General features: G+C 33.4%; 2 protein-coding genes, 1 long non-coding RNA gene and 1 pseudogene across 7 annotated transcripts; 2 read left to right on the top strand and 2 right to left on the bottom strand.

The window, feature by feature from the left end:
* Positions 1-633: 633 nt before the first annotated feature.
* LOC148770695 (uncharacterized) lies at positions 634-2,781 on the bottom strand. Its single transcript, XR_016031281.1, has 4 exons — positions 2,619-2,781; positions 1,613-1,681; positions 1,261-1,379; positions 634-844 (listed from the first exon to the last, which is right to left on the bottom strand). It is a non-coding gene; the product is annotated as an uncharacterized LOC148770695 (long non-coding RNA).
* An 888-nt stretch (positions 2,782-3,669) lies between these two features.
* On the top strand, positions 3,670-5,227 carry LOC105970643 (uncharacterized; annotated as a pseudogene).
* A 2,705-nt stretch (positions 5,228-7,932) lies between these two features.
* Positions 7,933-11,174, top strand: OZS1 (C4-dicarboxylate transporter/malic acid transport protein). The gene is made up of 3 exons (XM_012995477.2): positions 7,933-8,617; positions 9,232-10,037; positions 10,651-11,174. Exons 1-3 carry the CDS (start codon positions 8,003-8,005, stop codon positions 11,015-11,017), a joined length of 1,788 nt encoding a protein of 595 aa, XP_012850931.2. The 5' UTR covers positions 7,933-8,002; the 3' UTR covers positions 11,018-11,174.
* On the bottom strand, positions 11,008-15,906 carry LOC105954496 (uncharacterized). 5 transcript variants are annotated; one of them, XM_088817725.1, is made up of 15 exons: positions 15,346-15,906; positions 14,710-14,868; positions 14,447-14,594; positions 14,080-14,188; positions 13,595-13,651; positions 13,246-13,343; positions 13,084-13,159; positions 12,942-13,001; positions 12,779-12,850; positions 12,480-12,538; positions 12,111-12,186; positions 11,848-11,910; positions 11,593-11,670; positions 11,444-11,498; positions 11,008-11,275 (listed from the first exon to the last, which is right to left on the bottom strand). In XM_088817725.1, the coding sequence occupies exons 1-15, from the start codon at positions 15,521-15,523 to the stop codon at positions 11,229-11,231; spliced, it is 1,335 nt and encodes a 444-aa protein (XP_088673851.1). In that variant the 5' UTR covers positions 15,524-15,906; the 3' UTR covers positions 11,008-11,228. The 5 variants fall into 5 exon arrangements, with proteins under 5 accessions (XP_088673851.1, XP_088673852.1, XP_088673850.1 ...); XM_088817726.1 differs by having other exon boundaries at positions 12,111-12,183; positions 15,346-15,905; XM_088817724.1 differs by having other exon boundaries at positions 12,111-12,189; positions 15,346-15,900.
* Positions 15,907-20,286: the final 4,380 nt, after the last annotated feature.

Here is a 20,286-nt window from a genome sequence, read left to right as displayed (position 1 = left end):
ATGTAGAATATTCTCCAGTTTGTACCTGTTTTATCCCATTCGAGCTCCACATTTTGAAGCAAGATGATTATAAACTACATTTTTTCACAAAACGTACGTTTTGTGAAAAAATGTAGTTTATAATCATCTTGCTTCAAAATGTGGTCAAGGTAATCAAACTTTTAGCAGATTAAGCACTACACCACAAATTGCCATCCATAGCGTTTGAAAAACGCTATTATAGGCTATCATAGCGTTTTTACAAACGCTATGTCTGCCGGAGCTATAATAGATACATGGTTTTCCATAGCGGTTTCGAAACGCTATCTTATCCTCACGTTTTATAGCGCTTTATAAATGCTACCTTATATCCACATTTCATAGCGCTTTACATTTGCTATTATTCCGTCTTTTATAGCGTTTTACAATTCCTGTCTTATGCTATGTCATAGCATTTGTCTTGCGCTATGTTACCAATAAATATTATTAATGTTTCTTTTCTGCCAATAATTATATATTTATAAATGTCATTTTATGTTCATTTGCAATGATTATCCGTATGTAATAAAATGTTAAATTGGATTCTTCACATAATTAGAATCAATAAAGGATGATATTTTTATAAAACTCAAAATATATGTATGACAAGAAGAATGATGCATAAAATTCTATTAAGATAACAAAAAACAGTATAATGTTTACAACATTTAATTTCTCTAGTCGATACAATTGACCAGTTTAAAAAAGTTTTAAACTTGAAGTCATATATAGCACTAATTCAGTTCATCCAATTGAGGATGCTAAACAACTTCAACTCATCCAATTGAGACTGCCACCTTATTTCCATCCCTCAACTTTTCATTATCTGTTAAGAAAAATAAAGAGTCTTAGTGCAAACAACCTCAACAATCCTTCATAAGTCATCATTTGCTACCTAGCTATACAATTAATAATAGTAAAGAATAGCATAAAAATAATTATACATTATTATAACTCAACAAGAATAAATCTTAGACAAATAATAAAGACATTGTTCAAAATAAAAATGTATTAGTTAGATGCAAAGAAAAATGTATTAGTTTCTACTCTCAGTCAAATCTGAACCAATTAACATTTTTTGTCATCAAGAGTATTTTGTGTAAAGGGTATCTTTCTAATATAAAAGAGCAAACCGACTATCAATAGAATTGCTCAATGTCTAATGTTTGTCGGAAGGTAATTGAGAATAATATAGCACCAATACGTTACCAACAAAAGAACGTGAGTGGGAAATAGACTCACCTCATTTTTGCAATATGTTATCAAGGTCCACTGAGATCACATACTTTGTGCAACTGATTGATAATTTCACTTTGCAGAAGAAAAACAAATTCACCATTCTCTACATGTAAGACTGCAGCCTGCATTAACATAGCATATAAAAATATTAAAAAGTTTGATTCAATAATACTCAAAAGAGGAATAGTATTTAAAAGTAAGATATTCTACTCAAGTTTAATTATTTAGTCACAAGTCTCAAGTAAAATTACATAAAAAAAGGTCAGTTACATCGCATAAGAACAATGTACGAGCGACAAGATTATCCATACAAAAAATTCATTCCCAAATGCATCATAATCCAACATAGCATTACCTTCGAAAATTCAGAAGTCGTCTTTCTCTATTCCATCTAAATACCACGACAGCAAAAGGGGATCCACTTCTGTAAACGACCAAATCTAAACATCTAAAACACCATCACAACTAAAAAAGATACACTATTGTAAATGAGATTCTCTTAGCATCACACTTAATTGAAGAAATGAAATTCCTTAATTTTAGAGAACTTTTGATGTCAAACCCAGTGAGCCTTTGTATATAACCGTCCATCATGGTCCTTAGATTGTTGATCTCGAAAACAGTTTTTTACCAAAACAATCCCACTTAATTGGTACACATAACATGCAAAGGTTAAAGCATTCTACACTTTTCAGAAAGTAGCCAAACTTGACATGATTCTTGATTTGGCCTTGATTGTATTCGTACAAATTCAAATGTATGAATTATGAATCGTCACACTTCGTGTAGTGCACGTGCCTTAACTCCTTAGAGCAAAAGCGATGTACTCTCTGTATCATGAATGCACTGATATTCTTACGGTATGAAATCATTTCTTCAAATATGGTATAATAAATATCCATATAATTCAACAACCAAGAAACAAACAATACTTAGGAGCAAAACAATAGGTATCTCTACATCGATTAAAATTTAGGTTAAATAATGCAATCTCTCATTTGAAACAACACAATTTGAGTTTCAAGAACATAGATATAAATACATGAGATTACTAGGTCAATTTAAACTTTTTATTTGCTCTCAAACTAAAACTAGAAAGAAAAAAAAGAGTAATCGTACAAAATTATTTAGCTACAAGTAAATCCAAAACATTCAAATTAGAGGGAAAAAAGATCATATATCAATGTTTTTCTTATATGAACAAATGGTTGTAAATCAATTCTAAAACCATGAATAGACATACAACTATTGTTAAAAGAAAAAAGAAAAAAAAAAAAAGACATAAACCACATATACAGAGCCCATATGCGGAAATTATAGAAACAAAGATGGGTGGAGATAAGATTGGGATTGGAGGATACCTTGCAGTTTGCATCTAATCATGGTTTAATTAAACACATGAATTTGTGTCTTTGTATAATAAACCCTCATCAATTATTCTCTGTCGCATTTTCGGACCAGTGCTCTCCGTCTTCGTTGAGTGATGGGTTAGGGTTCTTTTTTTTCCCCCAAATTAGTTCTGGCAGAATGTGTTTTTTTTTAATTCGTTTTTATACTTTGAAAAAGACGGAGTGTTTGTCTAAACAAGCGCAACAATAAAAATATCAGCGTGTTGGAATTATAATCTATTATAGCGTTTGTTTATAACACTAATAAATTAATATAGAGAAAAAAAAAACAGTTATAGCATTAGTAGTAAAAACGCTATGCTTATATGCTATGAAAAACCACTTTTGTTGTAGTGAAGGTAATCAAACTTTTAGCGGATTTGGTCAAGGTAATCAAACTTTTAGCAGATTAAGTATTATTTAATCGTATGTTTCATTAACAATTGTTATTGTGTACAGCAATCATTTGATGTGAATGATGCACTCAAAGACCTTATTTTTCAAATGATGGGCAAATACTGGAGACAACATAAATCGAAAATTACAAAACAGCTAATTGAAGCCAGTGAGTTGCCCAATTGTGCACGTAAATTCCAACTCATGAAGCCCTTAAATGTGAAATCAAACAAGGATTGGGATACTTTTGTGAAATCAAGACTTACTACATCATTTCGAGTGAGATTTTTGCTTACTTTAGTTAGTTATAATGTATACGTAAATTTTAATTATTTGTTTAAATATTTTTTTCTCATCTATATTATTACTGTTGATTTAAGGAAAAAAGTGAAAGGTTTAAGGAAATGAGAAAGAAGCAGAAGTACACACACTATGAGTCGTAAAGGTTATGCTCGCATGGAAAATGAAATGGTAATTTAAAAGTAAAAAATGAAACATGCTAGTTAATTGTTTTATTTTTTTATTCACTCACACTATGTAACTGTGTATCTTTTGTAGAAAGAAAACCATGCAAATCCTAGCGAAATAACAAGGGTGGAATTATGGTAAAAGGCATACGAAAATAAGAATGGCGAACCTGTCAATGACGCTGCTGGTGAAATAATTGTAAAATATAACAATTACTCTATACTGTTCAAAAAAATAAATTATACAAATGTTTGTATGTTCTTATACTGTTCGTATGTGAATTTTATTTTTACATAGTCAAAATTTGTATGTGCAGTCATTGTATATTTATAATTATAAAAGAGTAAAAATAAAATAAAAACAAAGTTTGCACATGCTTATAATGTATGTATACGCATTGTTTACTGTGTACATGATCAATAGATGATGTATGTATGTACTTATAAGTATTTGGTTTTGTTTTATACTTGGTCACAAATTGTTGACAAACTGGTGTTGTTATATATATATATATATATATATATATATATATATATATATATATATATATAATTATAATAGTTCTAAATTGGTACATATTGTCATATTCATGTGTATATATATTGATAATGTACGTACTTATGTCCTTGTAATTTATGTTTCAATACTTAATTACTAATTTATTGTATGTTGGTATATGAGCTCATCATTTGTTATATATATACTTGCTACTGTTTGTAAATTGGTACCTGTGTTATGTACAATTTTTATTTGTGACTATGAATATGTCATTTTTAGGATTATGTTGTATATTTACAGGAGCAAATAAAGAAGTGCAATGAGTTAAAGGAGAACCCACCATCAAAGGATTCTATAAGAGATGATGCTTTAGCACGAGTTTTAGGACCTGAAGCTCGAGGACGAGTTCGTGGACTTGGTTTTGGTGCTACCCAAAAATTCAAAGTAATGCAATGTTCAACGATATTCAAACTAAAATGGCCAACTTGGAAACACAAGTGAAATCACTTATGAAACTAAATCAACAGGTATATTTTTTTTTCTTAATAAACTATTATATTAAAATTAAAATATTACAACAGTTGAACTTTTTTTCTTTTCTGTCATTTATCTTGTTACAGAATTCAAGCAAGAATCCTGAAGATATGATAAGCTCACATGTTGCTACTCCTCAAGTTGGCACTCCTCAAGTAAGAAGTTTGAAATAATTAGTATACAATTGCATATTATTTAATATTTCATATTAATCAACAACCTATATATTAAATCTCTTAATTTTGTTTATTTCAATCAGAACAAGGAAGTCATCCTCTACAAGATCAACCTACCAACAATCAGAAGTGTCAGCTATTACATTGGTACAACTTTAAAAATGCGGAGGAAGTTGTGGCTGAAGGACACATTGCATCAACTGATCCACAAACTAAAGTTCATCATATACCTATTGGAAAAGAGTGTTAGAAGGTGTGGGTTGACCTCGTAGTTAATGAAGATTTGCACTTGTTTAGACCTACCAATGAATTTAGCGTGCTTGGTGATGCTTTAGGGAGTACAATTGCGTGGCCAAAAAGTTCTATCAAAATGATAAATGAAAGTATTATTCACTACCTACCTCACTGTAAAAAAAATTGTTATTTTCGAACACATGCACATTATTTCATTATAATAATTATTATTATTATTATTATTTTATGTTTACAGATTACGAGTATCTTCACTGACGTCCTAGGGTAAATTGAAGATTATATTATTTTGACTTAAATAGAATCTAGGCTTAGTTCAGTATTACATTTCGTATTATCTTTTTTTTAGCAGACTTGCACTCTATTCGGATATTATGGATATTTATGTCATTTTGAGATTTTGGTTTTGAATTATTTGGTTTATATGAATATTTTTAATGTAAATTAGTTTATTTTTAGAGCATATTGATTGGTGAAATTTGTGAAATATATAATTGAATAGTTTAAGTCTATTTCTACAAAGCACCGAACATTTGGTTAATATATCAACCAACAACGCACAATGAAATGTTGTTGTTAGTATAATACAACATGCCTATGCACTTTGTGATATACCTTGTAACAATATTAACCGTAAGTTGTGATATACCTTTCAACAAGACACTCGGAAATGTTGTGGTTAGTGTAGGACAACATGCCCCTGCACTTTGTCGTAACGTTTATTACAAGACGTCTTTGCATGTTGTTAATTACAAACAACCACTAGCGTAATGCGTTGTTATAGACCTCATACAACGCGCATCGTTGTATTCGATGCAAGTTGTCAAATATACCCGAGATTTAACCACATGTAGGTCAACAACATGCGGCGGCGTGTTGTTGTTACCTTCAACAACGCACTTCGTGCGTTGTTAAACACCTTTTTTTCTTGTAGTGCGTATACGAACTAAAGAATAATTCACGGAACCTGGAAAGTTTTGTTCAAATTGACAACATAAAGATGAACGTGTAAAAACATTCATAGTTGAGGGGTGGTTGTAATTACCCAAACATGAGGGATTTTTTTGTAATTTAACATTACCTCAGGAGGGCAGCCGTAATTTACCATAGTAATTTATTCATTCGGAACTAGGGGTGGGAATCAGATTGGAATCTCCAAATTCCGGCAATCAGAAAATATCCAACTTTCAAACCGTATTTTTCATTTCGATTTTCAATTCTTCTGAATTTATTTGGAACAAAATCGTAATTGCATATAAAACTATTTGAAATTTTGATTTCCGATCCCATTGTAGTTTCGAATATTTCGATTGTTTTTTAAAATAAATAATATAATTGCGTGATATACTTTGTAATTCCATAATATAACTTATGTTATATTTATACAAAAAAAATATAAATATCGAAGGATCAAATAAATTAAAACCATAGAAAAAATCATTGGTATCAGAAACTCTTTGTAGCATTTTTTACTTATCATAAAATCTTTATTTCAATTTATTGTTCATGCATGTAGTTTCATTTATTGCATTTGTCCCTCTTTTGAATTTGCTTTCATTTTCCTGCAAAATTTCGAAAAGGATGAAAAAATATTGTCAAAATTCACATTATATCCAAATTTGAACCAAGAGATTTTAACCTAATAAAATTTCCAAACTTTTCAAATTTCTGCTGAATCCAATTAGGCATTGCGAAATCGGAATGAATTTTTTCATTCCAATTTTTTTTAACGAAAATTGAAACCTACTTTTTTACTTCAGACAGAAAAAATGAATTTTTTTGAAAAAATCATTTTCAATCCATTCCGTCTGATTTCCACCACTTATTCCCAACTATATTCAATTGGCCACAAATTTTCCGACAGTGTTGACTTTGAGAGCCTTACCTTGCTTTCTTTGATTTCAGACCCGTGAAATTCTCACAACAATCACCATCTTCAACTTTTATTACATGAAAAAACTGAATCATCATGCCAGCTGGTTGGTCATCGTCAGTACATGATCAAGACCCTAAATCTGCGATCCCATGCATGCATGCTTTTTTTAACCACAAATTGCTATCTAAATTCACGAGACATAACTTTTTAACAAACCAAACCTATATAAGCAACAAGAAAAAAGTTTCGCGTCGGTTCATTAAAAATAGGGTAACACTAAAAAAAAAAAAAAATTGACTAAATATTTATTTTTCGAGTAGTTAGGCAAAAAGTATTGTCACTATACTTGTCACTAACAGGGTATGGTGACAATAAATAAGGATTAAGTGACAACAAAATGAGCTATTAGTAACAATAAAAAAAAATGTTGACACATAATGTGTACATTAATTGACAACTTTTGCGTTTGTCGATCACCATTAGGGTGTTGCTAATGCATCTTTTTCTTGTAGTGTAAATTACGGCCATCCCCTGAGATAAGGTTAAATTACGAAAAAAAACTCTCATATTGGATAATTACAACCAATTCTCAACTATGAGTTTTCTTACACGTCTACCCTTATGGTGTCAAATTTAACATAATCTTCTAGATTACGTGAAATGTTCTCTAGTTTTTACTTCTTTTGAACAAAAATGCAGTTTTTGATGCACCACATTAGATATTTAATTTACAAGAGACACATCATATGATCATTTTGTTTCAAAATTATGGAGCTCGAATGTGGTAAAACGTGTATAAACTGGAGAATATTCCACTATCTAGAAAATTCAACTAAATTTGACACTATAAGAATAAACGTGTAAGAAGATTCATAGTTGATGGGTAATTGTAATAACCCAAACATGTTGGGTTTTTCGTAATTCGACCCTATCTCAAGTTGATCGTAATTTACCCTTAAAAATATACCAAACAAATTAAACAACCACCACCAAACTTAAGTTTTTAATGTTACTGCATTCTCGTGATCCCCTTTAGGCCCTTTTTCAAAAGCATAAATTGTACATCATGTGAAATTAATATTGCCCAAGACTGCCCAAACTCATTAGCTTTGGAAGTTGTTTATAGAAAAAAAAAGAAAAAAAAAAAGGTGGTGATCATGAAGCATAATAATTCGAAGGAAATGGAAATGAGAGAAACTTCTAGAAGATCTCCCGGCGGAACCCATTTTGTCGATATCCACGAAGTACCCGAAGAAGAAGAAGAAGATGAAGAAGAAGCACACGAAGAAAACAAGCCCACAAAAACGGCTACTAATAATAATAAACGTTTTAACAAACCGATTAAAATACGAGAGATGAAAAGACCTAATAACAATAGTTTTAGCCGGCAAGTTTCGCTGGAAACAGGGTTTTCGGCGCTGAACGTAGACAAGACGGAGAGGAAAGGAGTACTGCCGAGAAGTGGGAACAGTTTCGGAGGATTCGGTTCTTCTCATAGAAGTGGCGGCGGTGGTGTTGGAGCGGAAAGTGGTGGAAAAAAGGGGGATTTCAGCATATTCAGAACGAAATCGAGCCTCGTTAGGCAGAACTCGAAGCTGCCGTTGATTAAAAAGGAGAGTGGAATCCTTGTTGATCAGTATATTAACGATGTTTCGTCGTCGTCTCGTAGGGTTGATAATAATGATAATGAAGATGATGATTCTGTTAACAAGAGTGTTCCTGCTGGTAGATACTTTGCTGCTCTCACTGGACCTGAACTCGACCAAGTCAAGGTACATCGTACTCCATCGATCGAAATCTCGACAAATTTTTGGTGTGTCGAATTTAGTTTTTGTACAATTATTCTCAAATTTTGAAAATTTTAAGTTTTTTCAAAAGTTTTATTATTAATATTTTAAAATTTTCCCACGTGAAAACTTTTGATTTTTTTTGAATATTGTCATATTCTTTTAGGAACGGAATTGAAATTATTTTTTATTCTAAAGAAATGAATTTTTTTTCAAGAAAAAATAGTAGCTAGATTTTTTTTTTAATACTAATCCCTCGTTAATTAAAATATCTAGTTGAAATCTTTTAATAATAATCAAATTCTATTTTGTAGTATATTAGTTATAAGGTCGAGGGGTGAGCAAAAATAACGAACTGATAGACGAAATCGAAACCGAAAATAAACCGAATTGATACTGAAACCGTTAATTGAAAACTGACAAATCGATTAGCACCGAAGCGTAAAAAAACCGACATGTTTGGTATGCGTTTTGATAATTGCAAAAATCGAGCCGTACCGATTTTTTTAATTGTGGGCCGGAGCTAATTTGAACTTTATTGAAGCCAGCATGTTATAACTAACCTATACTATTTATTTAATTAAATTAACGTGGTGCAGGATTCGGAGGACATACTTCTACCCAAGGACGAGAAATGGCCGTTCCTTCTCCGTTTCCCCATCGGCTGCTTCGGCATATGTCTCGGTTTGAGCAGCCAAGCCATCCTCTGGCGCGCCCTCTCCACAAGCCGAGCCACCAAATTCCTACACGTCACTCCCATCGTCAACCTCGCCATCTGGCTACTCGCCCTCGGCGTATTCGTCGCAGTTTTCATCACCTACGCGCTAAAATGCGCCTTCTACTTCGAAGCCGTCAAGAGGGAGTACTTCCACCCCATACGTGTCAACTTTTTCTTCGCCCCTTGGATCGTGTGCATGTTCCTCGCCATAGGTGTCCCGCCCTGCATCGCACAGGATCGCCTCCACCCGGCCTTATGGTGCGCCTTCGCGGGCCCCATCATCTTCCTCGACCTCAAGATCTACGGCCAGTGGCTCTCCGGCGGGAAGCGGCGTTTGTCCAAGGTGGCGAACCCGTCATCGCATCTCTCCGTGGTGGGGAACTTCGTCGGGGCAATACTGGCGGCGCAGGTCGGGTGGTTGGAGGCGGGGAAGTTTATGTGGGCGGTGGGTTTCGCGCACTATATGGTGGTGTTTGTGACATTGTACCAGAGATTGCCGACGAGTGAGGCGCTGCCGAAGGAGCTCCACCCTGTGTACTGTATGTTTATTGCGACTCCGGCCGCGGCGAGCATCGCATGGGGGGCTATTTACGGGGAGTTCGACGGGCTGTCGAGGACTTGCTACTTTATTGCCTTGTTTCTCTATTGCTCCCTCATTGTGCGCATCAACTTCTTCAGGGGATTCAAGTAATATCTCTCTCCCTATTCTTCTCTGTTTTTTTTTCAAAAACAATAAATTTGAAAATTTCCAATTTTATGATAATAATAATATAGGGTAAATTACAACTACCTAAGGTATGGTCAAATTACGAATAACCCCTTGGATAATTACAACCAACCCTCTCAACTATAAATCTTCTTACACGTCCACTCTTGCGGTCTCAAATTTAGTGGAATCTTCTAGATTATATGAAATATTCTCAATTCTGTACCCGTTTTATCCCATTGGAGCTCCACATTTTGAAGCAAGATGATCATAAGATGTGTTTTTTGGCTTGTATATATCACATTGTGGTGCTGTATATTTACACAAAATGAGTACAAACTAGAAACATTCCACGGAATCTAGATGATTATGTTGAATTTGATACCATAAGTGGAGCTGTAAGAAAATTCATAGTTGGGTAGATGTAATTGTCCAAACAAGAGGATTTTTTTTGTAATTTGATCATACGTCAGGGGTGGTTGTAATTTACCCAATAATATATTATCATACAAACCTAGCTCTCATATGTAATTAATTCTTATATTATATCTTAATTAATCACTAGTATATACTATATACTACTTCGTATGATAGGTTCTCGGTGGCGTGGTGGTCTTACACATTTCCGATGACAACAGCATCGATAGCGAGCATCAAATACGCGGAGCAAGTTCCGACAGTAATAAGTAAATGCCTGGCTTTAGCACTTTCTTTAATGTCATCAACAATGGTGTCCATACTATTAGTCTCCACGCTTCTCCATGCTTTCGTGTGGTGCACACTCTTCCCGAACGATCTCGCCATAGCCATCACAAAGAGGAAACTCGGCAAGGACAAGAAGCCTTTCAAAAAGGCGGCCTACGATTTAAAACGCTGGACTAAACAGTCACCGCTGTCGCTTGTTACAAGCATACGAAAGCACAATTCTCCAGATAAGGATACAGAGGCTGATAAACAATAAGGAAAAGAAAAAGGACTAAATTGCAAGTAATATTTGTAACAGGGACGAAATTGGAAGTAATATTTGTACCATGGAGAATATACTCTTGATATTTTTATATACATTCTGGCTTGAGACATTTTACTAGAAGCAAAGATTAGATTTTTTGTTGCTATAATCTATTTCTATAGTTAGTTTCAGTGTTCGAAAAGAGCTTCATTTACTGTGGTGGTTATCGACAAATTTCGCTTTTCGGCTTCACAAGCACCGTCCTCACTCCTGCATATGTAAGCAGTTTATTTTTCCCTCTCTATCAATGTTTTTCTCTTTTTTAGATTAAAAAAAAAAAGAAAAAATAAATTATGCGGCTGTTAAACGAGTTTAACAGTTTAACTAATCCAGCGAAAGATTATTGAATAAAACATAAAACGAGACATCCTATTTTACCTCGGTGCATGTCTTCGTGGGAGGAACCCCCATGAATATGATCACCACCTATTCTCTTTTGAGCCCTTGTAAGAAATCAGTTAATTCATCAAAACATTCATATAACAATATTAATCCTCTTAAAAATGATTAAAAGAATATAAAGAAACCTCCATGGATAAGATGATGGACCGTGGCAACTTTGACTCGAAATTAGGAATTTCTTGTGTATCGGATGCCAGAGAAAGCTAGTTGAGGAAAAGAGAGAACATACATCATACATTACATAATGCGTTTTAAAAAGGAATGAGATTGTGAGCTGCTACACTAAATTGACTACGGATAACGAAGAAGCAATTATCGCAGCAGTTTCACAAAATCATAATATTGATGATCCAGCGAGCAGACACGTATAGGTAATTTACCTTGCTGAAAAGTTCAGTTGGTGGATTGTTACGAGACTTCTTCTCCATCTGGTAAATGAACGGCTGTGCAATAGGCAATACAATACCGAGTTACTAAATCAATTCACTAAAATAACGATATTTGGATTTTTTTTTTTAAATGTCAACTACCATTGGTACTGTTATCACCTTGTTTCCCAGTATCTTCGTTGAAAAATAACCCATGGCTACTTTTTAAATAATTGAACAAGTTTTTAGATAAGAAATTAATTAAATAATGCTACCTTCTTATTGAGGGAAAGAGTTTTGAAGGTACGAGATGACCCAAAATCATCCGGCCTCGTAGCAACATTTTCGCTGCTTCTGACAAATAAAATTTTCTTAGCCAAGTCCACCGAGGGAAATTGCAATGATTTAAAAAGGGTTAAACGAGCAATCATTTTCTGATGAAGGATGGATTAAAATGTTTGCACATACAAAACACAAAAACTGTAATGTAAAGCTACAATAATTACGAGCAAAAAAAGGTGGAAGGTCCAATTTCATAGCAGAACTGAGCCGTATAAGAACCCGCGAGATGGGCAAATGATGATCAGAGATTGAAAATAAGGAATTTGTTGCATTAAGAACATATATATAAGCAAGTTAATTACCTTGGAGTTCCTCTATTTCCATCCCCGGAGGTTATATTAGTGGCATATTTCCGCAAGGCCTGCAACAAGATAACAACAAGGCAACAGGGCATTACTAAAAGCATATGTAACTATTATCCATGAAGTTTATAAATCATTGTGTCGTAAAAAGTCCCACGACCAAAGCAGGAGAGAACAAAATAAAGAGTCATGTCAATCACAATGAGTCAATTCTAGCTACTCTCGTCTCTTATTGGAAATGATCACTTCTTCCTAAAGTTGTTAAAACAATTGTGATATTCGAAGTATCTTTTACTAACCTTATCATCGTTATCAGAAGGGACTGCTGCGCGGTGTTGAATGGCTCTCTCTGACGTCTTCAAGTGAAATTCCTGATATCAAATTCACCGAGTAAAATTCCGCACTGTCAGTCAGTTCAATCAAAAATGTTCTGGACTAAAACCTCTTCGTAAATGCACTCACTTGAAAATCAGGTAAATGAGGAGTGCTTCTCTTTGGAAACAATGGAGGCGCTTCAAGTATCTTAAAATACAGGAGTTAGATCCATATCTCGACTAAAATTTAAAGGTAGATCAGTGTCATTTAACATAGTACGGTTACTAACTTTTCTATTCAATGGACGAGCTTTGAATTTACGAACAACTGATGCCACATTCTCAGCTTCTATATTACTTTTTGGCCTGTGTGCAACAATCACGCAGGAAATTCTAACATGAATCTGTGGTAATATAAGAATACAACAGATACTGGAGTGGAACAAACAAACCTTGTCCGTTGAGCCCTGTGTGCCGTTTTAAGTTCTGGCTCTATAGGAGTAGTTATCCTTGGTATGGTATGAGGTGTGCTTCCAACAAGTAGTCCATCCTGTCAAAATGTTAAGAACTTATTCCACGTCTATGCAATAAACTTTCAAATCGTATAACCCATTTATTCGGTTGCTCTGTTAATAGCATCATTAGTTCCAGAAAACAACATCAAAAGAACATTTCAAATGCATATTTTACACTTATTCCGTTCTTTACAAGCAATTCCCAGAGGGAAAATTTAAGTTATCTGCATAATTCAGATTCACTTTTAAGGTGGTGCGATTATGTATCTAAATGCAATTCACGCACCCGCTTAGGCGTCTTATGGACAAAATTAGTTTGCTGCAGTTGTTGTGCCCCCTCGACCTGTTGCATGGAAATAATAATAAGACAAAGCAAACTCGTATATAGATCTTACTTACCTATATATCTACACGAAAACAGCACGATAAGAGCGAGAAATGCCAAAATTGAATCTTATTAGATTGTAACAAGAACAATAAGACAATTACAATACTCGTATATTAAACATCATGTGAAAGTAGCAACAGATTAGAGTGACAAAGGAAATAAGCTACAATGACAGCACTAATCACGAGTGCAGCACTGGAATAGTTTAAGTCACCGGTGCCGGAAAGTTTCTTTCAAAAGCAAAACCAGAATCACTTTAGCTTCATATGATAATATAGTCACTCTAAGTTGCAAAAGCCCCACTACCTAGTTACTGCAGAAGAATCGACATGTTGAAGATTTCCAACACAAATGAAAAGGATAAATAAAACAGACAACTATACCTTCATCAGAAGACCACCCTCGAGCTTTTGTCTTTTTGCAGCTTGATTCACAGTGTCACAAACACTACTTGAGCTCTTATTTGCTTTCTCCGAAACCGACCTGTGTGACCTAGTATTTGAAGAAACAGAGATCATGTGTTGTGCAAACAGAAAAAAAATTCGGTGGACCAGCTATATAACGAACAAACTGTTTACTAATTAATTAGATTACAGAAGACCTAGTTATAGTCGCGTAACAAAATAAATGTTCTTCTTTCTGGCAAAGGAAAGCTCGACGAACTAAATAATTCTGTGTCCTAAAACAGAAAGAAATCTGAAGCACTATTGACATTTAGTTAATACATTTGAATTAAGAAAGAATAATCACCTAGAATAACGACTCTCAAGAGGATGTCTTTGCTTGGCCAATTGACTCGCTGTCGGTTTCATAAGAGTTGACGTCCTAGAGAAAGATGGCTTCACGGACAACTTCTGTTTCGGTTTTGAGTTAACATTATTCGCCACAAATGTAAAGCCTGCATAGATTATATCACGACAAACGGAAACATAAACATTATTACAAAGATAGTGAAAAACGAAAAAAGCTGCACGAATTGAAGTCAATTTGAAAATGCGTATAATTAGTCGAACCTCTGTAATTCATCCCCGCAGCGGAAATTTCTTCGTCCACCTCGATATCTGAATTCTCCAATAAGTCCATGTCGTCATCCGCGCCTTTAGATTTTGGGGAGGTGTTGATATTTTCCATCGGGTTTTCATCCTCCCTTGAAACTAGCTTGGACACAAACGCTGAAAATAAAATTGCCTACAGCTTGTAGATTTAACGACGTAAAAGTAACAACGACGGAACATTGAACATCATACGAATTAGATCATGAGCAATGTTCTAGCAATCGAAATGTGTCGACTAACACGAACAATACCTAGACTTGCACATGTACACATATAGCAGATTATACCACTCTTAAATTTAAATTATGTCACACATAAATTGCATCAATGCAAAATCGCAATTCACAATCATTCCATCAAACAAACAAACAAAAAAATTCTACGGCGGCAGCAAAATATAACCAACCACTGTCATTAAAGTACCAAAAGCACACTTTTCACCACCAAAAAAAATTAGATTTACCACTAGAGCAGGACACCTTAAAAATTAGTGAAAGGAGAAATAATTTTTTTTTGCGGATATTAATTTTTACAGAGCAAGGTAACGTATTCAACTCTGAAAATTAGAAAAAAATTAGGAGAGGGAAAAACTACGAGAATCGGGGTAGCTGGCGGCGGAGCTGAACCAGAATTCGGCCAGGCGCAGCTCCAGAGGCGATTCGGCTCGGCTGAAATCGAAGAAGCGGGCGGCGTCGAATTCGTAGTCGAGATCAACCTCATACACCGTGAAAGTGTAGTCATCGTCGTACTCCGCCATGATTTGTTCTTCCATTTTTTTTTTGATTTTTTTTTTTTTCGAATTCCTATACACACCACCACCTCCACCATGCAATGCGCATTCAGAAAAAAAAAAAAAAAAAATTGTTCCTTCTGCAGAATGGAAAAGGAAAATCGTTCGAGGATCGAGTGACGGCGACAGGGGTTTGTAAAAGCTGAGAGAGGATAGATTTATTGGAACGCGAGTTGGAATGAATGAGAATCCAACCGTGGAGGTGTGTGCGTTCGATAGAGACAGGAGATTGTATGTATTTGTTTTATCTAGAGAGAGAGAGGGAGAGTGAAGAGAGAGAGGGGAAAATTTGAATAGTTTGAGGGAAATGATGGAAATAGGAAGTTTCGATTTCCGGTCTTGCAGATGATATATCACATGATATATATTGCTTGATTTTTTTTTCATTTACACAAAGTCGCACATATTATAATATACAGGGTAAATTACAAACACCCCTGAGGTATGGTCAAATTATAAAAACACCCCCCTTGTTTGGATAATTACAACCACCCTTCAACTTCTCAAATTTAGTGGAATCTTCGAGATTATATGGAATGTTATCAATTTTGTACCCTTTTTATCCCATTCAAACTCTACATTATGAAGTAAGATGATCATAATATGTGATTTTTAGCTTTTATATATCAGTTTGTGGTGCATTGAAAACTGTATTTTTATACAAAATGAATACAAACTAGAGCACATTTCACGGAATCTAGATAATTATGTTGAATTTGACACCATAAAAGGTGGAAGTGTAGAAAAAAATCACAGTTGAGGGGGTAGATGTAACTATACAAACAAAAGGGGGATTTATATAATATAAATCAATATAATTCACATGGTAAAGCATAATAAAACAAAAATATGAAACTACATAAGGAGAAGAATAAATGAGTTGAGCCAGCTTATGACACCAGCCCAGTCGTGTTTTTTTGTTTCCTAGAATCGATGCTTAATAATAGATTAACAAACTTATTTTTTAAGTTAAATAATGAATTAACTCAGATTTATATTATGTTTTGTTTGAACACTTTTGACATTCAACTTTTTGCTGGTTTCGTCTAGGGGTCTAAATGAGATGGACCGTCTCGTGAGCTGGTTCAAAAAAAGTTCGAAATTGAGCTCAAATTGTTTGAACTCGAGTTTCAGTTCGACTTTTTCTTAGTTGTTCATGAGATTACAAACATTTTTTTTCTTATTATATAAATATGAATATAATAATATAGAATATGACGATGATAATAATAATAATAATAATAATAATATAATTAATACACATAAAAATCAAAATAAAAAAAAATTAGGTTCACTGTAATTTGTTTATTGAAATATAAATCATTGAATAATAAAAACTAATAACATTAATACAAAAAGTAAAAAATAAAAAATAAAAAATGCAAGGACTCAAGCTCAAAAAATAGTTGAAGTGATTCAAAGAAATTAAACTGCATAGGATGCTTGAAATGAATTAAAACTTCACTTTGCACTAATTAAGTAATAGAAAGAAATTGAGTCAAATAGTGACTGTATTTTGTCTGACACCAGTTGTTTTAATTACATAGGGGTGCTCATGCTTCATGTTTGATGCTTGTCTATTCTGATTTTTCCTTTTACCTTTTATAGTTGAACAGCAGTAAACATGCCTCCCTATTTAATTACCTCCCACAGAAAATAATTGTGTTATTATTTCATCTTGATTCTTACTTTGAATGTTAAAAGATACGTCTTTTTTTACGGTTTGAAAATTGCTATTTATCATTCAAGGCAGCTGAATTAACCGCCCAAGGCGCCTCCCACGGTGTGTACAAACGACCGGAACGGCGGGCGTTCGTACACGCCGTGGGCGCCCGTCTTGGGCGTTCGTGGGTGTATGTGCAAAAAAAAAAGCCCTACAAATTGATTTGTAGGGCTTTTTACATGAAATTGGTTCCGTAATCGACATACCCAATGCATATTACACATAAAGGAGTCGAAATTATCTCAAAAAATCGAAGCCCAATTCTTCTTCAAGTTTGATTTCGAAACCTTTTTTTTTTTTGCTATTTGCATATTGGGGGTTTTTTGGGAGGTTTGGGGTTTTAGAGAGATAAAAGTTTTCTGTTATGAATGCTAAATAGCAATTTTCAAACCGTAAAAGCATTTCACGTCTTTTAATATAATATATTATTGGTAAGTACAAATTATAATGGATGTTAAATATACTATTTTGGCATTTTGCACCCTCGAAACAAATTAGTAGCACTTTGCACCCTCGAAACACAATAAATCATGCATAGTGCACCCCAAATGATTTTTTAAAGCTAAAAATTGTAATTTAATATTTTTAGTGATATATTTTAGGATGCCAAATGTCAAATATTTTTTTATTCATCAATCATTTTGAAACTATAAAGTTCAAAAATTAAAATACATTTCATCAACATATTTAAAATTTATATTTTTTTACGAAAAAAATCATTCAACTATTCCGTTGTCAAGTTATCTTAAAATCATATTTTCTTCCAAATATTTTTACTTAATATTTTCATCCAGCTACAATATATAAAGGGATTTTTATGCAAAAGTCCCCAACCAAGCATGTTTATTATTCTAGGTATAGGGGACATATCTCTTTCACCAATAAGCTCATCCCTTTAATATTTATTATAACTAAAGGAAACATTCATGTATATCCCAATATTACCCTCAATCATTTATACCCAATTCTTAATTGTAATCCAAATTAATCAATTTTGTCCATAAAAGTTCAATTTTGACCACAAAAATTCAATTTTGACTTTTTTTTGGAGTATAATTTAATATGCTCCAATTTCATCCTTAACTTAATTTAATCTCAATTTGACCCCAAATTTCACAAATTATTAAATTTTGACCCAAAATTTTTTTTTTTTTTCAAAAATTTTTTTTTTTCAAAAACTTTTTTTTGCCGCCGGATTCCGGCGTTGACCGGCGGTCAACGCCGGTCTCCGGCGTTGACTTTTTAAACTTTTTTTTTTTTTTTTTTTTCCTTCCGGATTTTTTTTCCGGATTCCGGCGTTGACCGGCGGTCAACGCCGGTCTCCGGCGTTGATTTTTTTTTTTTTTTTTTTTTTTGCTTTTTTCTTTTTTTTTTTCTTTTCTTTTCTTCCGGATTTTTTCGCCGGTTTCCGGCGGTCTCTTTCTTTAGTGTTTTTTTAAGTTTTTTTTTTTTTTGTTTGGTTTGTTTTGTTTTTCCACGCCCGCCGCTACACGTTGACCGTAATTGTGCTGTCACTGACAGTAATTTAGCGTAATTATACTGTCAATGATAGTTAATTAACGTAATTGTACTGCCGTTGACATTACATTTATGTAATTGTGTTGCCGTTGACAGTAAATTAATGCAATATTATATTTTTTTATTTATTATTATTTTTTTTTATTTTTTTTGATTTGTTGACAAGTCAACGTAATTATATTACTGTCGTTGACAGTAAAATAACTGTAAACACAATAATATTACTGTGGTTGACGGTAATATTACTGTTGTTATAGTAATATTCCTGTCAACCACATCAATATTATTATTTTGTTTGGATTTTTTGTTTGTTCGAGTTATTCACGGAGTAACGTAATAATATTACTGTCTACTATTGTAATATTACTGTTGCTATAGTAATATTACTGTCACTCACAGTAATATTAATTCTTTTGGTTTTTTTTATTTTGTTTACATTTGTTGAACGGACAACATAGTAATATTACTTTATTATACAATAATAATGAATTTTGTTGTGTTAATATTAATGTGCTAGAGATTAATATAGCAATATCAATGTGTTAAACTATAGTTTAGTTAATTTTACTGTGTTTAACAGTAATATAGTTAATATTACTGTCATTCACAGCAATATTGCTGTTTAAACGGAAAAAAAAAAAAGAAAAAAAAATTAAAAAGTCAACGCCGGAGACCGGCGTTGACCGCCGGTCACCGCCGGAATCCGGAAAAAAAATCCGGAAGGAAAAAAAAAAAAAAAAAAAAAATTAAAAAGTCAACGCCGAGACCGGCGTTGACCGCCGGTCAACGCCGGAGACCGGCGTTGACCGCCGGTCAACGCCGGAATCCGGCGGGAAAAAAAAGTTTTTGAAAAAAAAAAAATTTGTGAAAAAAAAAAAGTTTTGGGTCAAAATTGAATAATTTGTGAAAGTTGGGGTCAAATTGAAGTTAAAGTAAGTTAAGGATGAAATTGGAGCATATTAAAGTAAGAGGGGTTATTTTAGTCCTTTACATAAATCTGGACCATGTGTGGACTTATTGGTAAAGGAGAATATTGTCTGGATCTCTTTATGAATAAGTTCCCACTGATGGGCTTATTTGTAATATGCCCATATATAAAAGATCCATCAATCGAATAATTTAGTAATAAAAGCTTATTTTATTTTATTTTTTTGTAAGAAAATATAGTTTCTTTAAATAATCTGGTGTAATTTTTATTTTCGCATTTTGTCTGCTCGAAATTATGTTTGAGGTTCACGAAAATAACGGTTTATTTTTTATTTTGCACCCGATAAAAAAACACCAATGAAAAATGAAATTGCCTTTATTATTCAATTCATGGTGCATTGTGAATGATTTATTGTATTTTGAGAGTGCAAAGTGCCGAAATGATATATTTCAAGAGTACAAAATGAGATTAAACCTGTTACTTCTCGGCGGTCTATGCCAATATTAATGAGAAAAACAACATTCATACCTAACCTCCACAATTATCTCTCTACGAATTTTGTTCATTTACTTTCTC

This window comes from Erythranthe guttata, chromosome 5 (genome assembly GCF_056151865.1).
Source record: "Erythranthe guttata isolate IM_541 chromosome 5, IM_541, whole genome shotgun sequence".
Taxonomy (NCBI): domain Eukaryota; kingdom Viridiplantae; phylum Streptophyta; class Magnoliopsida; order Lamiales; family Phrymaceae; genus Erythranthe; species Erythranthe guttata.
Note: the sequence above shows the minus strand (reverse complement) of the source record. Positions and strands in the feature narration are given on the sequence as shown.

Excerpts from the sequence above, each read along its gene's own strand:
- OZS1 (XM_012995477.2), top strand. The coding sequence starts at position 8,003 with ATGAAGCATAATAATTCGAAGGAAATGGAAATGAGAGAAACTTCTAGA. Across the intron at positions 8,618-9,231 it reads CTGAACTCGACCAAGTCAAG|GATTCGGAGGACATACTTCT; the intron begins GTACATCGTACT and ends AACGTGGTGCAG. Across the intron at positions 10,038-10,650 it reads AACTTCTTCAGGGGATTCAA|GTTCTCGGTGGCGTGGTGGT; the intron begins GTAATATCTCTC and ends TTCGTATGATAG.
- LOC105954496 (XM_088817724.1), bottom strand. The coding sequence starts at position 15,523 with ATGGAAGAACAAATCATGGCGGAGTACGACGATGACTACACTTTCACG. Across the intron at positions 14,869-15,345 it reads CGCCAGCTACCCCGATTCTC|CGTTTGTGTCCAAGCTAGTT; the intron begins GTAGTTTTTCCC and ends TTTTATTTTCAG. Across the intron at positions 13,002-13,083 it reads CTCGTCCATTGAATAGAAAA|ATACTTGAAGCGCCTCCATT; the intron begins GTTAGTAACCGT and ends CTGTATTTTAAG.